General features: G+C 36.2%; 1 protein-coding gene across 3 annotated transcripts in view; it reads right to left on the reverse strand.

The window, feature by feature from the left end:
• Positions 1-19,823, reverse strand: part of CCDC191 (coiled-coil domain containing 191) — an 87,444-nt gene that overhangs the window by 55,482 nt on the left and 12,139 nt on the right. For all 3 annotated transcript variants that reach the window (XM_053565589.1, XM_053565591.1, XM_053565590.1), the window contains exons 5-7: positions 13,299-13,477; positions 11,546-11,769; positions 8,219-8,372 (exon numbers count right to left, since the gene is read on the reverse strand). In XM_053565589.1, the coding sequence (XP_053421564.1) occupies positions 8,219-8,372; positions 11,546-11,769; positions 13,299-13,477 (557 nt within the window). The remainder of the gene's footprint in view (positions 1-8,218; positions 8,373-11,545; positions 11,770-13,298; positions 13,478-19,823) is intronic.

A 19,823-nucleotide genomic window follows, 5' to 3' on the forward strand; every position in this document is an offset into this window, starting at 1 on the left:
TGCTAGACCATCCTTTTGTCAGTTTTTAAAAGCAAAATTTAATTGCTATATTTTTCAAAAGACAACACCCTACATGTTAAAAATAAGAACCTCTAGGGTCAAAAAAGGCTTCATAGCACTTGAAAAAGCACAACACCAGTCCAGTACTCTGGTTGGCCGTCACTGCCCTCTCTGTGAGAATGGGAAATCGAGGTTACTGGTGGGGTGAGAGAAGAAAGAACATAATAACAAAATAAATAACCTCCTCACTAAAACTAATACAACTTTAGATGAAAAATTTATCTGTAGCATTGCATACATAAAATATAATAATGCTTCAAACGCCTCCTAAAATGTATCCCATACATTGTCCTTGGCAATAAACAGAGAGAGAAGAGTTACATGAATCCTAATATTCTTCATAGGTGTGCTTAGCATTTCTCTTTCTCTGCAGTTTCATTTATAAAGAGGTTTTTTTCTTCATTTCCCTCTCCAAACATAAAACAACATTGCTAAGTGGAGGGTTGCAATCTGTCAGCTCAGAAATGGTTTTGTTTCAGTAGTGTGTGGGCAGTCTTGATAAAACTAAGATCTTTGGAAAGGAATCATATTCTATAAATGAGGTATTTAACTATAGTTTTCATCATCCTCAGGAAAAAAATATAGGCTTCTTTACCATATATAGTATCTCCACATTTTCTTAGTTTAGTTTGAGGTGGACTTTTGGAAGGCACTATGTCATAAGCGTAACTTTAACAATGCCTCCTTGGGTCATTACTATCCTACTCTGTAATAGGAAAAACCGACCAAATAAGCAAACCAAAACCTTGCCCCAGACAACAAAGATATAGGTTAGTATTACCCATCTTTCATTGTTCCCTTCAGCTTTCACAAGCAGGAAAGATCACAGACTTTCTAATCTTATTAAGAAAACAAAAATGTATTTTGAAATAGGATGAGAATTAACAAGGCCATTTTCCAAATAATATAGGAATTTCAAAGTTAATCCCTTGTTGTTTCTGCTAATTAGCATAGACAGGTGGATTGCTGAATCTCCCCAAGAGATTTCAAGGCAAGATCAAAGAGAAAATAGGATAGGCTGGAAGCAGAAAGTTTCTATACAAAATACAGATGTTTTTGATAAAACAAAGAGACCTGACAAATATGTAGGAAAGATGCCTGAATAGTGCTGCACCTGAACTTGTGTTTTGATAAGAGAGTTTGTATTGTTTCTCTCATAAAGTCTCCTATTCAATAACAGCTCAAATGAGACGTTTAGAGATTGTTCAGAGGAACAAATAAAATCCAAAGTCAAAGAGCAAAGAATTATAGGAATTAAAGGTACCTGGGCAACAGTAACTCCTAAAAGCAGATTCTTTCAAGTCTTCCTACAACTACTCTACGGAGCTATTTCTGTAGGTTTTGTACTAGTGAAAGATTTTGAGGTTGCTGACAAGAGCTTCCAGTTATCTAGCTAGGCATTTTCCTCCTTTTCATCCTTATCTAGGCTCCTGAGTATCCGCATTTCATCACTAGGGGCAGCTTTAGGCTATAGCAGTTCTCAACCTGTGGGTTGTGACTCATAGGAACTGTATTAAAGGACCGCGGCATTAGGAAGGTTGAGAACCACTGCTTTAGAACCACGCTAGGAGTGTGGACTGGGACCGAGATAACAAGCCCAGAAGGCCCTACTACTCTTGTGACCTTTACCAGAGGACTGTCCTTCTCCAAACAAGTCTGTGTAAAAGCCCAAGCATTCTGCTAGGTAAATCCTTATCAGTCTCAGTTATACCCACACGCCCTAGGGAAATCCAGACAGAGGTTCACTAACTACATTTCACATGAATTATGATCACACTTAAGGAAGAGAGGAAGAAAAGAACTGACCTCAGTAACTTTGGAAAACAATATTTTGACTGAATACTGTACAAAAATAACTGTATAAATATTGTGCTTTAGTTAGTACACTGTTTTCCATAGTGGTATGGGACTGAACCAATAAGTATTATGTAGATAGTGATAGCCAGGGTTCTTACTGTCAGAGAAAGAAGTTACAAATGAGAAAGAAAAAAAAAAGGTACACGGAAAACTATGGCATTGGATTATCATTGAAAATATCATTATGGAGAACTCAAACATATTAGCAAGAAAAGAACAAGTGATCCCATCGCAAGATGGGCAAGGGACTTGAAAATAAACTTCTCTGAAGAAGATAGGTGCATGGCCTACAAACACACGAAAAAATGCTCATCATCCTTAATCATCAGAGAAATGCAAATCAAAACCACTTTGAGATATCATCTAACTCCAGTAAGATTAGCCCATATCACAAAATCCCAAAACCAGATATGTTGACGTGGATGTGGAGAAAAGGGAACACTTCTACACTGCTGGTGGGAATGCAAACTAATATGTTCCTTTTGGAAAGATGTTTGGAGATCGCTTAGGGATCTAAAAATAGACCTGCCATTTGATCCTACAATTCCTCTATTAGGTATATATCCAGAAGACCAAAAATCACTTTATAACAAAGATATTTGCACCAGAATGTTTATTGCAGCCCAATTCATACTTGCTAAGTCATGAAAGAAGCCCAAGTGCCCACTGACACATGAATGGATTAATAAATTGTCGTATATATACACCATGAAATATTATGCAGCCTTAAAAAAGATGGAGACTTTACCTCTTTCATGTTTACGCGGATGGAGCTAGAATATATTCTTCTTAGGAAAGTATCTCAAGAATGCCCTACTATGAAACAAATTTATAGCTTTCATATGAAAGATATAATCCAATTATAGCCCAAGAAGAAAGGGAAAGAGGAAAGGGAGGGGAGAAAGGAGAGGAGGAAGGGTGGAGGGAGGGTAATTGGTGGGACCACACCATGGTGCATTTTACAAGGGAACATGTTAAATTTACTAAGTGTAGAATATAAATGCCTTAACACAATAACTAAGAAAATGCAGTGAAGGCTACGTTAACCACTTTGATGAAAATATTTCAAATTGTATATAAAACCAGCACATTGTACCCCATGACTGCATTAATGTATACAGCTATGATTTAATAAAAAAAGAAAATATCATTATGAATTCACAATTGTTATACACTGAGAGAGAGAAATAGAGAGAGAACTAAGTTCCAAATAAGGAAAGGAGGAAGAATAACATGACCTTTGTGTTTATGTACTGGAATTGGAGGTATCAGTATGAATTTGTGGATTTTAATAGGTATACAGATAGGTAAACACAGAAATAAATCTAATGTGTTTATATGTGGGTTAATATATATGCATGTATTTCCTAGCTCTGTCTGCTGAGAGGGCCTAGAAACAATAACACCCCTTTAACAGTGAGCATACCTAGTGCCCAGATCTTGATTTCTAAAGACCATTCTCCAATAAATGGAAGCAAGGTTCCAAGCAAAAGTGGTTGATTCTAGGGCTAGGACAGGTAAAACACAAGATGAGCCTCAATTATCCTGTGGGGCCAGAAAAAAAGGAGGTACTCAAAAAAAGATGGAAGCATGTTGAAAGGGCAGAGGAGTCAACCTAAAGCTCTGATCAAAGTCGGAAAAATGTGAATAACAAAGTAAACAACAATAAAACTAGGTTATGACCCAACCTATAGAATAAAATAAATACCAATGAACCCATACTGAGTTAAGTAAATAATTATATAAATAAATGAATACGGAAATAAATACAGGAAAAGGGATAGTTCTTAAGAGAAGAATTTCAGAATAAATATAGAAGAAATGAGGAATATACAAAATCACCATTAGACAAATAACACATTAATAACTGTTGCAGGCAAGATCCATCAAAGAATGCTAAAATTAACAGGCGACAGTTTAAGAAGAAACAAGATATTTACATAGTTTCACAATTTTCTCCCACAAGATATGAAGGAAGAAAAGTGGCAGCTTTACAATAAACAAACCCAGCAGACACAACCTAACCAACTAACTCAGGCTAACATCAACAATTATGTCCTTCCTCCTTAATGAATATATGGAAAAGGGTACAGTATAGCTTCTTACATCATTCTTACAAAAAATATATAATCTCAATCAAAGCAGGAAAAAAACATCAAAAAACTCAAATTGAGAGACATTCTACAGAATATCTAACCAGTTCTCTTAAAAAATGTCAAGATCATCAATTTCATCTAAGATGGTGGACCAGAAGGATTGTTCCCCTGAGCTTTCCTACAACAACTGGGGAAAAAGACGGAACCCAGCCCTACCTGGCACAGGGACCTTACCCAGAGTTGTGGGAGTACAGTGAGGAGGTGGTGAGCTGGATATGATCCAGAGCAGTGGAAATCTGACAAATTAGGTAAGTGATTGCAACCTATACTGGGATTGACTGGCCCCCTACAAGGTCCAGGACAGGAGGAAGCCTTTCCAAAGTTTCCAGTTGTTACAGGAAGCTGCACATTGACTCAAAAGCTTAGAAGAGTGGGCAGACTTGAATAGTCTACAGCAACCAGATTTGAATACCGGTGGAATGGATTTGCCATAGGTTTGGTGGCTGACAAGGCAGCCATACTGAGAAGGTCTCCCAGGCCAGGGTGCTACCATTGTGGGACTGTTGTGAGAAGGTCTTAGCAGGGGCCTAAAGCACGGCAGTCTTAATTCTGCCTGCCAGGATCAGAACTCTGCTCTTGGGATAGGCTGAGGGATTCCCACACCCCATGGGAACTAGAGTCAGGGGGTACCCCCTGAAGGATTCTTGAGAGCTTTAAGATTCCAACCCAACAGGGTCTGAATTATGATTGTTTCCTCAGCATTCAGAGAACTTTCTCACAAATGGGACTTAATTAAACTGGAAAATTTCTGTACACCTAAGGAAACAACAACCAAAGCAAACAGACAAACTTCAGAATTGGAAAAGATATTTGCATATTATGAATCAGATAAAAGCATAATAACTAGGATCTATAGAGAACTCACATTAATCAACAAAAAAAGACCCGATAATCCCATATATCACTGGGCAAGAGACATGACTAAAACCTTCTCTAAAGAAGATGAACAAATGGCTAACAAACATGAAAAAATACTCGTCCCTAATCATCAGAGAAATGCAAATCAAAACTATCGTGAGCCTAGTGAGAATGGCCCACATCACAAAGTCTCAAAGCTGCAGATGCTGGCATGGATGTGGAGAGAAGGGAATATTTTTGCACTGTTGGTGGGACTGCAAACTAATATGACCTTTTTGGAAAGAAGTATAAAGAATCCTCAAAGAACTCAAACTCCCATTGGATACTGCAGTCCCATTACTAGACATCTACCCAGAAAAATCCTTTTATCATAAGGACACTTGCACTAGACTGTTTATCACAGCTCTATTTACAATCGCCAAAACATGGAAATAGCCTAAATGTCCACCAATCCAGGAATGGATTAACAAGCTGTGGTATATGTGTACCAAGAAACACTATTCAGCCATTAAAAAAGATGGAGACTTTACATCTTTTGTATTAGCCTGGATGGAGGTGGAACACATTCTTCTTAGTAAAGCATCACAAGAATGGAGAAGCAAGAATCCAATGTACTTAATTCTAATATGAAGGCAGTAGATGAGCTAATACAAGGGTAAGGGTAGGGGAATAAGGGAGCAAGGGAGGGGAGGAAGGAGGGTGCTGTAGGGTCATGGTGTATGGCACACCTCTTGGGGGTGGGACACAATTATAAGAGAGACTTTATCTAACAAATGCAATCAGTGTAACCTAATTCTTTGTTCCCTTAATGAATCCCAAACAATAAAAAAAAAAAAAATATATCGGCTCGGCGCCTATAGCTCAGCAGCTAGGGTGCCAGCCACATACACAAAAACTGGCAGTGTATACACCCTGGGCCTGCCGAACAACAATGACAACTACAACCAAAAAATAGCCAGGTGTTGTGGCGGGTGCCTGTAGTCCCAGCTACTTGGGAGGTTGAGACAAGAGAATCGCTTAAACCTAAGAGTTTGAGGTTGCTGTGAGCTGCGATGCCACAGCACTCTACTGAGGGTGACATAGTGAGACTCTGTCTCAAAAAAAAAAAAAAAGTCAAAATCATAAAAGATAAGGCTGAGGAAATGTCATAGACTGGAGGAGATGAAATAAATGCAATGTGAAATTATGAACTGAGTAAAAAAGGATATTCGTGGAAAAACTGATATTTAATGATATTTTATCAATGTTAATCTCCTAGTTTTCATAATTATACTATGCTTATGTAAAATGTTAACATTGGGAAAAGCTGGTTGAAGGGCATTCTGGAACTTTGTGCTATTTTTGCAACTTTTCTGTATGTTAAAAATTATTTTGAAATAAAAATTTAATGCCCCATGATCATATCAATGTACACAGCTATGATTTAATAAAAAAAAAAAATAAAATAGAAATAAAAATTTAAAAATAATGAAGTATAGGTACAAATCAAGTAGAATCTATGGCAAATTGGAGATGCTTTATTCACAATTTCTCATTTCCCCTTTATAAATACACTGACTGGTCTTTTTAAAACCAAGTAATCTATTTTAGATGGGTCACTAATTTTATAAAACTGTATGAGTGTAACATTCATATCTAGCAGTTTCTTCTAAAACACGTATGATTTGACAGTGGACTTCAATTTCAAATTATTGAATTCAATTTCAAAATTATTTTTTTAGGGAACACATGTTATAGTTGTCTCTCATTCATTGGATAACATCATGGTACTTTTCCCTTACACCCTCTCAAGATGGCCCACTAAATACTCATTTCTCTTCCTGTTTTTCTCTTAGAAATCTAAACTGTTATAGGAGGATATTCTAACTCCATCCGTCTCATGAAGGATGCAGAATCTAAGAGCCTTTGTTAATCTTTCTCAAAATGTTAAATCCAACTCTTAATATTTTCTCTCCCCACATTTCTCTCTCTTTTCCTAAATCCAAAACTCTGATCAAATTTTGTTGTTTAATGTCTGAATAATTACAATGTCTTGCCTACCAGTCCAAAATGCTACCATAAAATGTGTCTATCTTCTTTTAAAAAATGGTGTTGACTACCTTATTTTTCCTTATATCTCAGTTTTTCAAATCATGTTCACGTTCCTGTCATTGATTTCTAGGGCCTTTACAAGTCTATCCATATGTTTATCAAGCTCCCTTAATATCTTCCTAACAGTTCTTTTCTCTTATTAAATCCATTAATTCATGTACTTATTTCATTAACTTTCACTGAATTTCAGCAATGCTTAAGGCACTATGGTGGGTATTGTAGGATAAAAAATATATATATTTATCTTTTCTCATCCAACCTCTCTTTTAAAATCCACCAAGTAATTCCTCTTACCTGAAATGTTACAAGCCCCCAATTCCTACTTTATTCCTATACAATTCCTATTATACAATTCCTATTTTCAACTTCATTGAAAATAAATGATCAAGTAGCCCGAGGGGGATATTCATTTGTCTATAAAAAATTGGCCAGTTATTTTTTACAAAAAGAGAAATATAAAAAGGGTAAAATAAAATGTATATCATTCAAAAAAGAAGATCAGACATACATGTATCACTGGTTTAAGATAGCTACAGAAGGCAAGTAACTGGTTCTTACATTTTCTGATGTGACCATTCAGAACACAATGGTCCTTTAGAATATCAAAATGGAACCCAGGCTTTGAAAAATTGTCAGAGAGCTACCTTAGTTTTTAAATGCTATTCTGAGGCTCGGCACCTGTAGCACAGTGGTTATGGCACCAGCCACATACACCGAGCCTGGAGGGTTTGAACCCAGCCTGGGCCAGCTAGAACAACAATAGCAACAGCAACAAAAAATAGCTAGGCGTTGTGGCAGGTGCCTGTAGTCCCAGCTACTAGGGAGGCTGAGATAAGAGAATCGCTTAAGCCCAAGAGTTTGAGGTTGCTGTGAACTGTGACGCCACAGCACTCTACCCAGGGCAACATAGTAAGACTCTGCCTCAAAAGAAAAAAAAAATTCTATTCTGAGGAGGGTAATTGAGGAAGAAGTCCTAAATTTATCCTCCCAGTTTCCCAGGATCCCATCAGAGTAAAGGACAGCCTTAGAGCAATGGATTGGTGCTCAGCTGGGCAACACAGAACAAGTGCTGTGGGCAGTTTTGGTATTTGTGAGGAGACTCTGTTGGGCTTAGTGTTGACTTCATCCCCTCTCTGATGAAGCTCCTTGTTATTTATACCACAGGATGCTGAATAAAGAGACATTACAAATCCTACCTGTTGATTGTCCTTGAAAGTTTGGATTAATAACTCTTTCAGTTTCCTTTTTCTTTCTTTTGCCATTTTTTCCTCATCCAGGAGAATGTGAGCATTTTGAAACATGCCTTTTTCTAGATCCTTTTGAGAAATTTCTTCTTGCTTTTTCTTCTCTCTATTAGTAACAATTTAAAAATACACATATGCATAACAGATTAAAAAATGAATCATTATTACCTACTGTAGTGGGATGAATGCTGAAATTTCCACCACAAGACACAGAATTTTAGGTCTGGCTCTAAAACTATGCAGAGGGGTGATTTTTCTTTGGTGGTGGGGGGGGAGGCTTAGTATATTTCTTTATAAAATACAGATTAAATGAAATAAAATTGTTATACGGTACTTTGAAAAGTAGAAAGTCTTATGGATCCTTTAATTTTTTTTTGCATTTAATACTGAGCCATACATACTTTGATCAAAATTTGAGAGTTAACAACTACTAGATATTCTCTAACATAGACATAAATTCTCTCTTTAGAATGGAGAAGAATTAAGCGTTCTTTAAGTAAGAGATGAATGAGATTTTTACCACAAAGCTTTTCACAAGGTTTCTCGAAGAAAAATAATAAAAGAATCAAGTGTTATTAAGGAAAGAATGGCATCTAGATTAATTCCAAAATAGTTGAAAAGAGAAAAAAACAGAACTTAATGACAATATGGAAAAGGCCTTTAGGCAAGTAATCAGAATCTCTTAGTTACTTTGTCTCTCATCTTTCTGGTAATCCCTTTTCTCACCTATCTATTTATTCTTCATCTAAGCCATCCCTCTTTCACTCACCAATTCAAATAAGCTCATAGCTAGGGCCTGCTTAGTGGAGTGTATTTAATTACACAGGTATGTGTGTGTCTATGAAGTATATACTATTAATGATGTAGTAAACATAGATTCTAGTCAAAAATCAGAATTCATAATTCATAAGCTCTGGCCACAAAGCTACTGTGAAAACTCAGACAAGTCACCTACAGAGACATACAATGGGATGTTTTATTACTGGTAATGTTAACCTTCATCATTGGGTTAAGGTGGCTTCTCCAATATAAAGTTATTATCTTTCCCTTTGTAATCAATAAGTATGTATCTTGAAAGAGATACTTTTAAAATTCAAAATAAAGTAGATTTAGGATATGTTACAAATAAATTAAAAAACCTTAACAACCATAGGGCTTTTACTGACTGTTTTTAATTTACTAGTGCTATAAAATGTTACATTAGATGGTTATAGGCAGGTCACTGTAAACATTAAGAAATACAGTTCTGGCTTGGCACCTGTAGCACAGTAGTTATGGTGCTAGCCACAGCCACCAAGGCTGGTGGGTTTGAACCCAACCCGGGCCTGCTAAACAACAGTGACAATTGCAACCAAAAAATAGCCAGGCATTGTGGCAGGCGCCTGTGGTTCCAGCTACTTTGGAGGCTGAGACAAAAGAATCGTGTAAGCCCAAGAGTTTGAGGTTGCTGTGAGCTGCGATGCCACAGCACTCTACTGAGGGCGACATAGTGAGACTCTGTCTCAAAAAATAAAAAATAAAAATAAATAAATAAATAAATACAGTTCTAATATCATGAATCTGATTTTTAAAAATAATATTAGGATATATATCTGTGATGAAAGTACTATCTGTTCATTGTAAAAAAAGTCAGTCTTGCTTCATTGTACAATCATTTAATAATTTCTCTAAATTTATTAATTTCTGTTATTATAAATAATGTTATTTTAATAATTATCTTTGTGTATAAATCTCTAAAGGTTGAGATTTCTGATCATTTTCTTAGGGCAGTTTTCCTAGGACTGAAATTCCTAGGTCACAGGACAATCTATTTTATGGCGCTTGTTGTTTATTGCCAAATTGTTTTTTGGAAAGTTTAAATCAGTTTATCCACCAAGAATTAGACCATATTACCTGTCTCGCATAGGTAAGATTTTAACCTTTAAAAGAAATGCCTGGTCAGTGAACATCTGCTGAGGGCCCACTGTGAGCAGAGCATCCTGCTACCATCATCAAATGTTACTTGTTTTCACAATTATTTTAGGTTAGCCTAGTTCTTCCAGGGTTTGGGAGCAATCTGAAAAGCAAGGTTGACTTTAGAAAGAACTCACTAAAACACTGGTGATTGCTTTCTGAAAGGAATAGCAAGCTGGAGGCAGCCTGAGCCTGGCACTTGAAGAAATGAAGCACACCCACTGCTGAGCTGCCTTAAATTGGGTAGAATCAGAGCAATCAAGAACACGGGGAAACGCTGATGAGGGTGAAAGGATTATCTACTAGGTCTTTCTGCCCTTTCAGTTTGAGTGGTCAGACACTTTAGTCATATTGTTCCAAAACTTTTGCAGTTCATGCGTCAGTGCTGTTTCTCACAATAAATACATTAGTTATTTTCCTTATGAAGCTGATTTTCTGCATGCGGATGGATAATAGTACTACATCCTATGAGGACTGTTTTTATTTTCCTCTTATGTCACATACTCTTTTTCTTTATCAGTGGCATTAAGGCAATGGCAACTTTCTGTATGATTATTGGAAAATAAGAAACACAATTCATAATAGGTCAAAGCACAATTATTGAACATGCATAGGAAATACGTTCAACCTTAAAATAGTATGTAACCAAATAAATGTAAACTAATCAATAGGATACCTATTAGAAGTGTAAAAATATTGAAACTACAATACTCCCCAACGCTGAGAAGAGTGTGGTAAACTAGCCCATTGCTAGCAATAGATAAACGAGTATAATCCACTTTGACAGCAATTTGGCAATGTTTCAAGAGTCATAAAAGGCCTTTATCCATTTAACTCAGTAATTGCCCTCTTAAGAATTTATCCTGAGAATATAATTCAAAAGAATGAAAAAGCTCTGTGCTTAAGGATGTTCACTATAATATTATAATGGTGAAAAGTCTAAAATTGCCAAAATGTTTTGTTTTTTATTTTTATTTTTTAAATAGCCAAAATTTTCACCAGTATGGGGAGGAAGTCATTACATGAATTATAGTACAGGAACTCAATGGCATAATACACAGACCTCAGGTCTCCAGGCAATGTGTTAATTACAGTAAGCAGGACGACAAATTACATGTGCTTTACAGTTGTAATTAAGTAGGTAAAGGGACCAAGACCAGAGAAAATGTGGAAAAATGAAATTAATTTGTGAAGATGGTGGAATAGTGGGTAATGTCTCTTTTGTTTTTTGTTACTGCAATGTTTGCAGATTTTAAAAACTTTAGAGCACTTGCAAAAGGACTGCTTAACCAGAAAAACTCCACACTGCTTATCACTCTGGCTTACATTTTCCATGCTTCTTCCACTGTGCGCCTCCTCTCAATTATCTCCCTCCGCAGCTTTACCATCTCCCTTTGAATCTCCTCTTTTTCTTTCTTGGCCTCCAGAGCCTTCCTTTTCTTCTCTTCTTGCACCAGACATTGAGCCTCCAAGAAGGTGGCTTTTTTCAGGGCCTTCTCAATTCTTTGGCACTCCAGTTCTTTTTCACGTCTTAAGCGATTTTCTTTTACCTTAAAGAGAATACAACAAGGGTGAAATGCCACCTTTCAAGTAGGAAGGGATATGCAAAACCTTAGAATACATTTTGAAGTTTTGAATACAATCAGTTTGAAATATTCTGGCTCAGAACCCAACCGTTTATTGGTAGAATAGGAGGAATTCTTTTCTTTACTGGGTTGGGGCCAACACAAAATTTTATATGAAGTCGGATGAAGATAACTCAAATCATCAGGGAATGATCTGCATCATGGAAAAGTTGAGAATCTAATGGATCCAATCCCAAGTTCTGGATTTTTATTTAGTAATGATTTTCCCACCCATAAGATTGTCCAAGGTAGACATGAGTGCTTTTACTTAAGCCCTGCCTTGATTCTAAGTTCACAAAGAACTTTTGGAGGCTCTAGAGGCTTCATTATGAAGGACAGAACAGTAATTTATTGCCTTTAGGAACACCACAACCCTTTATTCATTTCTATCATTATTTAAATATATCTGGATCACATTTGTAAACCCAAAACATGAATAAGCGTATTCAATGTTTTCAAGTCTATTAATTCTTTAGAGGGCTTTCTAGCTCTCTATGAATTAAGAAATGGTTCTTTCCTTCCTGCTTCACTTAACTTTACCCTAATTTTACTCTCTAGTTGTGATAAGACTTCTGATAAGACTCCTAGGGAAGGACTTAAATCTCTTTCCTTCCCTTTTGTCATAAATCCAAACTAGATCATACTCCTACCTGTTCCACCAACACACCCAGTGTTGGGGCATACCTGAATGATTTAATAACTTAAAGCAGTGATTTTCAAATTTAGCAACCAGAAACTCAGTGTACAAATAAGATAGCACACATATGTACAGACATTAATGCCAGTTCAATCTTAGTTCTGGACATATGGCAAAGACTTGGTCATTCTGATTCTCTTAGGCTCCTTTACAAAATGTGGAGATAGCAGTGTTTTTTCCCAATAACCAACTATTCCCTTTGGAGAAGAAAAGTTCCCACATGCCTTTCTAATTCAAAACAGATGAACTAGATTTAATTCAGATCTTTCCTCCCTTTTAAATTATCATAACAAAATGAATGAATTGCAGTTGTCTAGAAAAGAATTATCCTTATAACACTGACCAGAATACTTGTAATATTAATATACTAATGTCTGCATTTAAAACCAAATTCAAGCAATCTACATACTTGCAATAGGAAGTGCCATGTCTACAGTCCAGAGTGTTCACCATTACCCAAGGGAGCCAGAAGTACCACATTCAAAGTTTACCTCAATACTCTTGGTCACAAGTCAATTAATCTTATTTGGGTTATTTCTGAACCAAAAAATAATTCTTAAATAAATTGTTTCCTGCCCTCAGTTTATGAGAATTATTTTTCTTCTGAAGTTCTTATATTTTATTTTTATTCTTTCTAACCAAACCACAGATGGCACCCTTTTTCATAATAAAGCCTATGTCTTTATTTAAGCTTATTAAATGTGTTACACAAAGACTGCTTCCTGTTATCCATTTTAATTTTGTTTTTCCCTCCCACCTGCTTATGTCTCATCTCCATGGTAAGACGAGGATCCTTCTGCTGCTTCTTGTCTTGGTTTTCCTTCCTTCCAAGATCTTCCAACATCCCAGAATCCACCACATCTTTATGGAGCAGATGGTCCATAAATTTTTGAACTGTGGTACTTTCCTCTTCTTCCTCCAAATAGGCACATAAATCTGGGGGAAACAGAACAACAACAAAAAAAGGGAAATTTTTTAAAAATGTAATTTTAGTATAATATTCATATTTATATAAAGAATCTTGGTACAGTAAAAATACAAAGCTGTGTCAAAGAGTAGTAACTGATAATGCCAATTGGGTGAGTAAAATCCCTGAGCAATTACCTTCAACTAAGAGGATAAAAACTCTACTTACCAGAAATTGCCCTTGCCCAAGTCACTCGAGACTCCCTTCACTGCCAAATCTAATAATTAATCTAAATAACCTTGAGAACTCTACTGCTTTTTAAAAAAGAATCATTATTATGGTGTAAGTGACATGCAATAAACTGCAAATATTTAAAGTCTGCAATAAATTTTGACATATGGATATGCCGCTAAAACCATTGCCCTACTCAAGATAATGAAGATTTCTGTCAACCCCCAAAATATCCTCAGACTGATTTGTAATCTTTTCCTCTCACTCCACACCATTTTCTCTGCCCTGCTTCAGGTAAGCACAGATTAATTTGCATTTTCTAGAATTTCATATAAATTAAATCACACACTATGTACTCTTCTTTTGGTCTGGCTTCTTTCAGCACAATTATTGTGAGATTCGTTTATGTTGTGTATCAACAGTTTACTATTGCTTTTCATTGTTGAGTAGTATTCCACTGTATGAATATACTGCAGTTGTTTATTCACTCATCTGCTAGCAAACATTTGAGTTGCTTTCAGATTTTGGCTATGACAAATAAAGCTGTTAGGAACACTTGTACTCTGTCGTGGCATCTATGGGGGATTCATTTCAGGACCTCCCAAGAACACCAAAATCTGAGGATGCTCGAGTCCCTGACATAAAATGACGTGGTATTTGCATATAACCTACTATATCCTCTCCCGTGCTTAATCATGTCTAGATTACTTATAATACCTAATAATTTACATGTTATGCAAATAGTTGTTATATTGTTTCTAGAATAATAGGAATAAAGTCTGTACAAGTACAGTACAGTTGCAATTTTTTTCTTGACTATTTCCAAAATGCAGTTGGTTGAATCCACAAATGCAGAACCCATGGAACTTAGGTTTTCTTTTCTGTTGGGAAAATGCCTAGGAGTGGAATGGCTGGATCATATGATAACTATATGCTTAAATTTGTTGTCAAACTGTTGTCCAAAGTGGTTATATAATTTTACACACTCACCAGTGGTGTGGAAGTTTTCCAGTTCCTCTACGTCATTGTTTTCAACCTTTTTTATCTCACAGCACACTCGAACCTGTAGTTAAACTTGCACGACACACTTAAATTATGTTGATCAAAAAAAGAGTAAAAAAGAGAATAGATGTACCATGCTTTGAACTTCTCTCAAAAATAATTTAATTAGGCTCAGAACCTGTAGCTCAGTGGTAAGGGCGCTGAACACATACACCGGGGCTGGTGAGTTCAAACCCGGCCTGGGCCTGCTAGACAACATTTATAACTACAAAAAAAAATAGCCAGGTGTTGTGGTGGGCACCTGTAGTCCCAGCTACTTGGGAGGGTGAGGCAAGAGAATTGCTTAAGCCCAAGTTTGAGGTTGCTGTGAGTTGTGATGCCCCGGCACTCTACCAAGGGAGATATAATGAGACTGTCTCAAAAAAAAAAAAATTAATTAATGATCTTTAAAAATGTTTGTAGCACACTTAAGATCCTCTCATGGCACACCAGTGAGCTGTGGCACTCCAGTTGAAAATCTCTGCTCTACATCCTTACCAATGTTGGTATGATTAGTCTTTCAAATTTATTCCATTTTAATAGATATGCAGTAGTAATTCATTGCAGTTTTATTTATTTCTTCATTATTAAATCATAGTTGTGTACATCAATGCAATCATGGAATACAATGTGCTGGTTTTATATACAATTTGAAATATTTTCGTCAGACTGGTTAACATAGCCTTCATGGCATTTTCTTTATTATGTTAAGACACTGACATTCTACACTTAGTAAATTTCACATGTACCCTTGTAAGATGCATCCTAGGTGTGGTCCCGCTGATTATCCTCCCTCCACCCATCCCCCCCTCCCTTATTGTAGTTTTGATTTGCATTTACCTAATGATTAATGATACCGAATATCTTCTTTGTTGATGTTTTTTAGTTCTATGGATTTTTGAGAGTGGGGTGCTGAAGTCTCCAACTAAAGTCATGTGTCAACCACATTTCACTCAATGATGGACAACATACGTAAAGGTAGCCACATAAAAGTCTAATGGAGCTGAAAAATTCCTATTGTCTAGTGATATTGTAGCCATCGTAACACTGGAGCACAAGGCATAATTCATGAGTTTGTGGTGATGCTGGTATAAACAAACCTGCTGAGCGGCCAATCATATAAAAGTATAGCACATACAGTTATATATAATACATAATACTGATATTTTTATTCTTATTTTGGAATGTATTCCTACCTATGTATAAAAAAAAAAAAAAAGGAACTGTGCAACAGTCTTAGGCAGGTCCTTTAGGAGGCATTCCAGAAGACGGCTTTATTATCAGAGAAGATAGTTCCATGTTATTCCCCCTGAAGACCTTCCAGTGGACAAGATGTCGAGGTGGAAGACAGTGATATTGATGCACCTGATCCTGTGTAGGCCTATACTAATGTGTGTGTTTGTGTCTTAGTTTTTATTTTGTTTGTTCTTTTGAGTTTCACTTTCTTGCCCCCATTAGTGTCGTGGCGTCACAGCTCAGAGCAACCTCAAACTCTTGGGCTCAAGCAATCCTCTTGCCTCAGCCTCCCGAGTAGCTGGGACTATAGGTGCCCGCCACAATGCCCGGCTATTTTTAAGAGATGGGTCTCGCCCTTCCTCAAGCTGGTCTTAAACTCCTGAGCTCAAGCAATCCACCCCCCTTGGCCTCCCAGAGTGCTGGAACTATAGGCGTTAACAAAATCAATTAAAAAGTAAAAATAAAAAAGTTTAAAAATTTTAAAAACAGAAAAAGCTTATAGAATAAGGATATAAAGAAAATATTTTTTGTACAGTTGTCCAAGTGTTTGTGTTTTAAGCTAAATGTTACTACAAGAATCAAACAGTTACACAAATTAAAAAGTTAATAAAATGAAAAAGCTATGGTTAGCTAAGATTAGTTTATTCTTGAAGAAAGAAAATAATGTTTTATAAATTCACTGTAGCCTCAGTATACGGTGTTTATAAAGTCTACAGTAGTATATACAGTAATGTCCTAGGCCTTGATATTCACTCACCATCCAACTCACTGACTCACCCAGAGTCACTTTCTGTCCTGCAAAGTGTATTCATGGTAATTCCCTGATACAGGTGTATCATTTTTTATCTTTTACACACTGTATTTTTACTCTACCTTTCCTATGTTTAGGTATATTTAGATACCCAAATATCTCCCATTGTGTTACAATTGCCTACAGTATTCGGTACAATAGTGCGTGTATAATTTATAGCCTAGGAGTAATAGCTATACCATATGGCCTGGGTGTATATAGGCTGTGCCACTCTTAAGTTTTTTTAAGTACATTCTATGACATCTGCACAATCGTGAAATCATGGGGTAATGCATTTCTCAGCACTTACCTCCTTTTTTTAAATGACGTGACTGTATTGTTGATTATTTATTTCTTTCCTCAATTTTGTCAGCTTTTGCTTTATGTATTTGTGACTCCTCTGTCAAGTGTATGTGTTTTTATATTTATGTGTCTTGGTTAATCGATTCATTTATTTATATTTAGAAATTGCACTTTGTCTCTAGTTAACAATATTTTTATCTTAAAAAGTCTATAGCCATCATACAAGTCTTTTGGCTTGTATGATGTATCTGTTTCCATCCTTTTACTTTCAATCTATAGTAGATTCTCCATAAGTAGACCACCCAAGGGACTGTAACAAACTGGTCAAAATACGGAGGAGATCAATATAAGGAACTAGGACTCTGTACTGATATGTACATGCAGTGCATGTCTGGTTTACAAAAATGAGGTCAACTTAAGGAGGTGGTCAAAGTAGGGAGGTGATCAATGGAGGTTCCACTGTATATTTGTGTCTTAAATCTAAAGTATATCTCTTATAGACAGACTATGGTTAGGTCATGCATTTTTACTCCATTCTGCCAATCTCCACCTTTGGAATGGATTGTTTAATTAAAGCCATTTATATTTAATGTAATACCTGATAAGTTTCATGTTTATCATTTTGGTATTTGTTTTCTATATGTCTTAATATAAATGCCCTTTATCAAGTTGAGGAATTTCTCTTCTATTACCAGTTTGCTGAAAGTTTTTTTTTTTCTTTTTTTTTTTTATTGTTGGGGATTCATTGAGGGTACAATAAGCCAGGTTACACTGATTGCAATTGTTAGGTAAAGTCCCTCTTGCAGTCATGTCTTGCCTGCTGAAAGTTTTTATCAGAAAGGGAAGCTGGATTTTGTCAAGTGTTTTTTCTGTATCTAATGAAAGAGTGGTCCCCAACATTTTTTTTTTTATTAAATCATAGCTGTGTACATTAATGCAATCATGGGGTACCATGCACTGGTTTTATATACAATTTGAAATATTTTCATCAAACTGGCTAACATAGCCTTCCTGGCATTTTCTTAGTTATTGTGTTAAGACATTTATATTCTACATTTAGTAAGTGTCACATGTACCCTTTTAAGATGCACCATAGGCGTGGTCCCACCAATTACCCTCCCTCCACCCATCCTCCTTTCTCTCCTTCCCTCCCTTTCCCCATATTCTTAGGCTATAATTGGGTTATAGCTTTCATATGAAAGCTATAAATTAGTTTCATAGTAGAGCTGAGTACATTGGATACTTTTTCTTCCATTCTTGAGATACTTTGCTAAGAAGATTATGTTCCAGCTCCATCCACATAAACATGAAAGAGGTAAAGTTGGCACCAGAAACCGGTTTCATGGAAGACAATTTTTCCAAGAATGATGGAGTAAGGGTATAGTTTTGAGATGATTTAAATACATTACATTTATTGTGCACTTTATTTCTATTATTAATATATCGTAATACATAAAGAAATAATTATACAACTCACCATAATGCAGAAATAGTGAGATTTTTCCTCAGATAAGACAGTACCATCTGATATTTACAGCCACTCCCCAGTGCTAACATCACTACTTCAGCTCCACCTCAGATCATCAGGCATTAGATTCTCATAAGGAACCATGTAACCTAGATCCCTTTCATACATAGTTTATAGTAGGGCTTGCACTCCTCTGAGAATCGAATGCTGCCACTGATCTGACAGGAGGCAGTGACACAAGCAATGGGGAATGGCTGTAAATACAGATGAAGCTTTACTCTTTTACCTCCCACTCACCTCCTGCTATGTGGCCAGATTCCTAATAGACCACAGATCTTACCAGTCCACAGCCCAGGAGCTGGAAACTGCAATATCAAGATAATCCTATGTTAATTAATATTTTGGTAAAAAAGTATTTTTTAATGATTACATAATTTTTTTCAGTATTTTGATTAAAAACACCCTAACTCTATTAGCATAACATGATTGAGTCCTGGTATGATATTAGATGATAGCAGCCAATCTAAGTAATGGGATATAACTAGTTCTATTAGTACCACATCAAAAGAAGTAATCATTTCACTATATTCTATATATTTGCTCTACATAACAAATAGGAAGTACTGACACAGCCACTGTAAAAATGACACTAATAAACTAGAAAATACCCAGAAAGCAGCACAAGGATGATAAGATCTAGAAACCATGTTATAAAGAATTATTGGGAATACTAGTGTATTTAATCTGGAAACATTGAAATACATGAGTAGTCAGATATGATTACAACTCCCACAAAAAACAAAAAAAGACTATTCTTGAAAGAGAGAATACATTATTTTCTGTTACACTAAGGAGTAAAAGGTTACTAAGGACAAAATCCTGATTCCCCTAACTAAGGAATTCTATAAGTACAGTGGGAAACTGGAGGCCTTCTGATTTCAAGATTGTTCTTTTTTAAGCACCAAAGAAGGCAAGAAAAGCATCGCCTTTCTTTACTGCATCCCTGTTTATAAAAAAATAATTTGTTATGTAAAATTTAGATTCGGTCAAAGGCTGCACTTAAGGACCAGGAAGGTCATAAATTTCCTTAAGGTTGCAAGTTCCCCACCCAGCTGTCACAGCAGCTGAATAGGCTCCTCTCAAAGCATAGGCTCCCCTTTCTGGGAGGTGTTCAGGCATAGATTATATTGCCACATGTTAGGGACATTGCAGAAGGATTATGATCTGAGTAAGGGTGGATCAGACTAGGCAATCTTGAAGGATTCTTCTAACTTTAAGAGCTCATGATTTTGTGATTCCCCCAGCT

This window comes from Nycticebus coucang, chromosome 16 (genome assembly GCF_027406575.1).
Source record: "Nycticebus coucang isolate mNycCou1 chromosome 16, mNycCou1.pri, whole genome shotgun sequence".
Classification (NCBI taxonomy): Eukaryota; Metazoa; Chordata; class Mammalia; order Primates; family Lorisidae; genus Nycticebus; species Nycticebus coucang.